The sequence below is a fragment of the Phaethon lepturus genome, unplaced genomic scaffold (assembly GCF_000687285.1).
Source record: "Phaethon lepturus isolate BGI_N335 unplaced genomic scaffold, ASM68728v1 scaffold47661, whole genome shotgun sequence".
NCBI classification, from domain to species: domain Eukaryota; kingdom Metazoa; phylum Chordata; class Aves; order Phaethontiformes; family Phaethontidae; genus Phaethon; species Phaethon lepturus.
The window spans coordinates 5,130-6,615 of record NW_010519339.1 but is presented as its reverse complement, the minus strand read 5'-3'; the positions used below and the strand labels follow the sequence as shown (position 1 = coordinate 6,615).

At 45.0% G+C, this 1,486-nt stretch overlaps 1 protein-coding gene across 1 annotated transcript in view; it reads right to left on the bottom strand.

Moving 5' to 3' along the window:
• MDH2 (malate dehydrogenase 2, NAD (mitochondrial)) overlaps positions 1–1,486 on the bottom strand; it is a 4,684-nt gene that overhangs the window by 1,350 nt on the left and 1,848 nt on the right. The window contains 2 exon segments of the mRNA XM_010297006.1: positions 1–107; positions 552–651. Coding sequence (XP_010295308.1) covers positions 1–107; positions 552–651 — 207 coding nt within the window.

Genomic DNA, 1,486 nt, shown 5'->3' with positions numbered 1-1,486 from the left:
CGATCGAACAAAGGCACATTCAATAACCCCTTCCTTTCCATTCATTGCATCCACCAGAGAGAACACAAATCGAGCACCAGCATAGGCCATAGACAAGGTGGCAGATCCTGTAAAAGTTAAATCACTTTTAGAACAGATCATGCTGAAATTTTATACTTTCTTTAGCATCAAAGGCTTCCACCCTGATACATTTACAGAGCCACAGTGTCACTGACTTCAAGCTCACAGCCAGTTGGACAAAGCAGCTGCCTTTGGCCAGCTACAAGCTATTTAGCTGACCAGATTTATAGGAAGAAACAGCTTAATTTGACTGAGAAGATTCTTTTTAAAGCCATACATGGCATGGGATCAGTTAATGTTTAGTCTTACCTACATACTGAGCTGCTTCTAGTACCACAGTTCAGGCAGTCACTGACATGGCAGAGCAGCTAGATTTGCAATCAGCAGTTCCTAACTCTGCACCACAGTTGTAAATAAGATTAAACTGGAAAGGACTGCATCCATTCAGCTGGCCAACAAGAATTACTTGGAAGCTGTAGTCAAGAACCAACCTGCTCCTGCTTTAGCTTTGACAACTTCAGTGCCAGCTTCTTGAATTCTCCCTGTAAGCTTTTCCAGTTGATCCTGAGGAAAGTCCACTTTTGGTGTGCACTAGATTCAGGGGGTGAAAAAAAAAAAAAAGAGAAGTTACTATCAAATACCAGGAACCCTTGAGATTCAGCATAAAGCCACCCACACAATGCTTTTTGTACCATTACAGTTGTTACCAACAGTTCTCAACTGGGAAAATGAATTATCCCAGCTCACAGATTGTGTGACACTGATCAGCTGCAAGCATTTGCCTGGTTACTGCAGGGACTGTAAGAGGAACCTAGCCATGCCGAGCTTGCTCAAGGACAAACCGCAGCTTGACAGCAAAACCAGGGCTTACCACAGCTACTCACTACTGTGTAGTCCTTTGCACTAGACAGATGCCCTCCAAGCATGTAAGAGGCCTTAGGAATTTCAAAAAGCCACCTTGTAAATATTTGGGTCACTGTGGCATTATGGAAGTCAAGAGTCTTATGAAGGATCCAGTTTGCCAGCAATATTTAGGAAATTACTGAACCTTCAGATACAGCTACACAAGTATGTTGAGCACAGCTGCCTCTGTCCCAATCGGCTAACAAAAGCACCCTCTCAGCATACAGGTGCTCCAAAGCGCTTGCTCTTATTCCCCAAGTACATCCTTCTGTGAAGGATGCTTTATTCCCCATTTAGAGCAAAGCCTCTCCCCCTTTCTTGCAGATTGCTCCTTGGGCATATCTTAGCCACCTCCTCACAAAGCTGCAGCCTGCTTTAGAACTGCATTTCATTGCGGCTTAGATGCATGACAGGAGCCTCTCCCTGGCTACCAATCGTTACTGAAGCATGCCTCCCCACACAGCTTGAGCTATGCCTCCTCATGTCAACGCTGCATGCTGAAGCAGTCTAGTCCACCACGGCA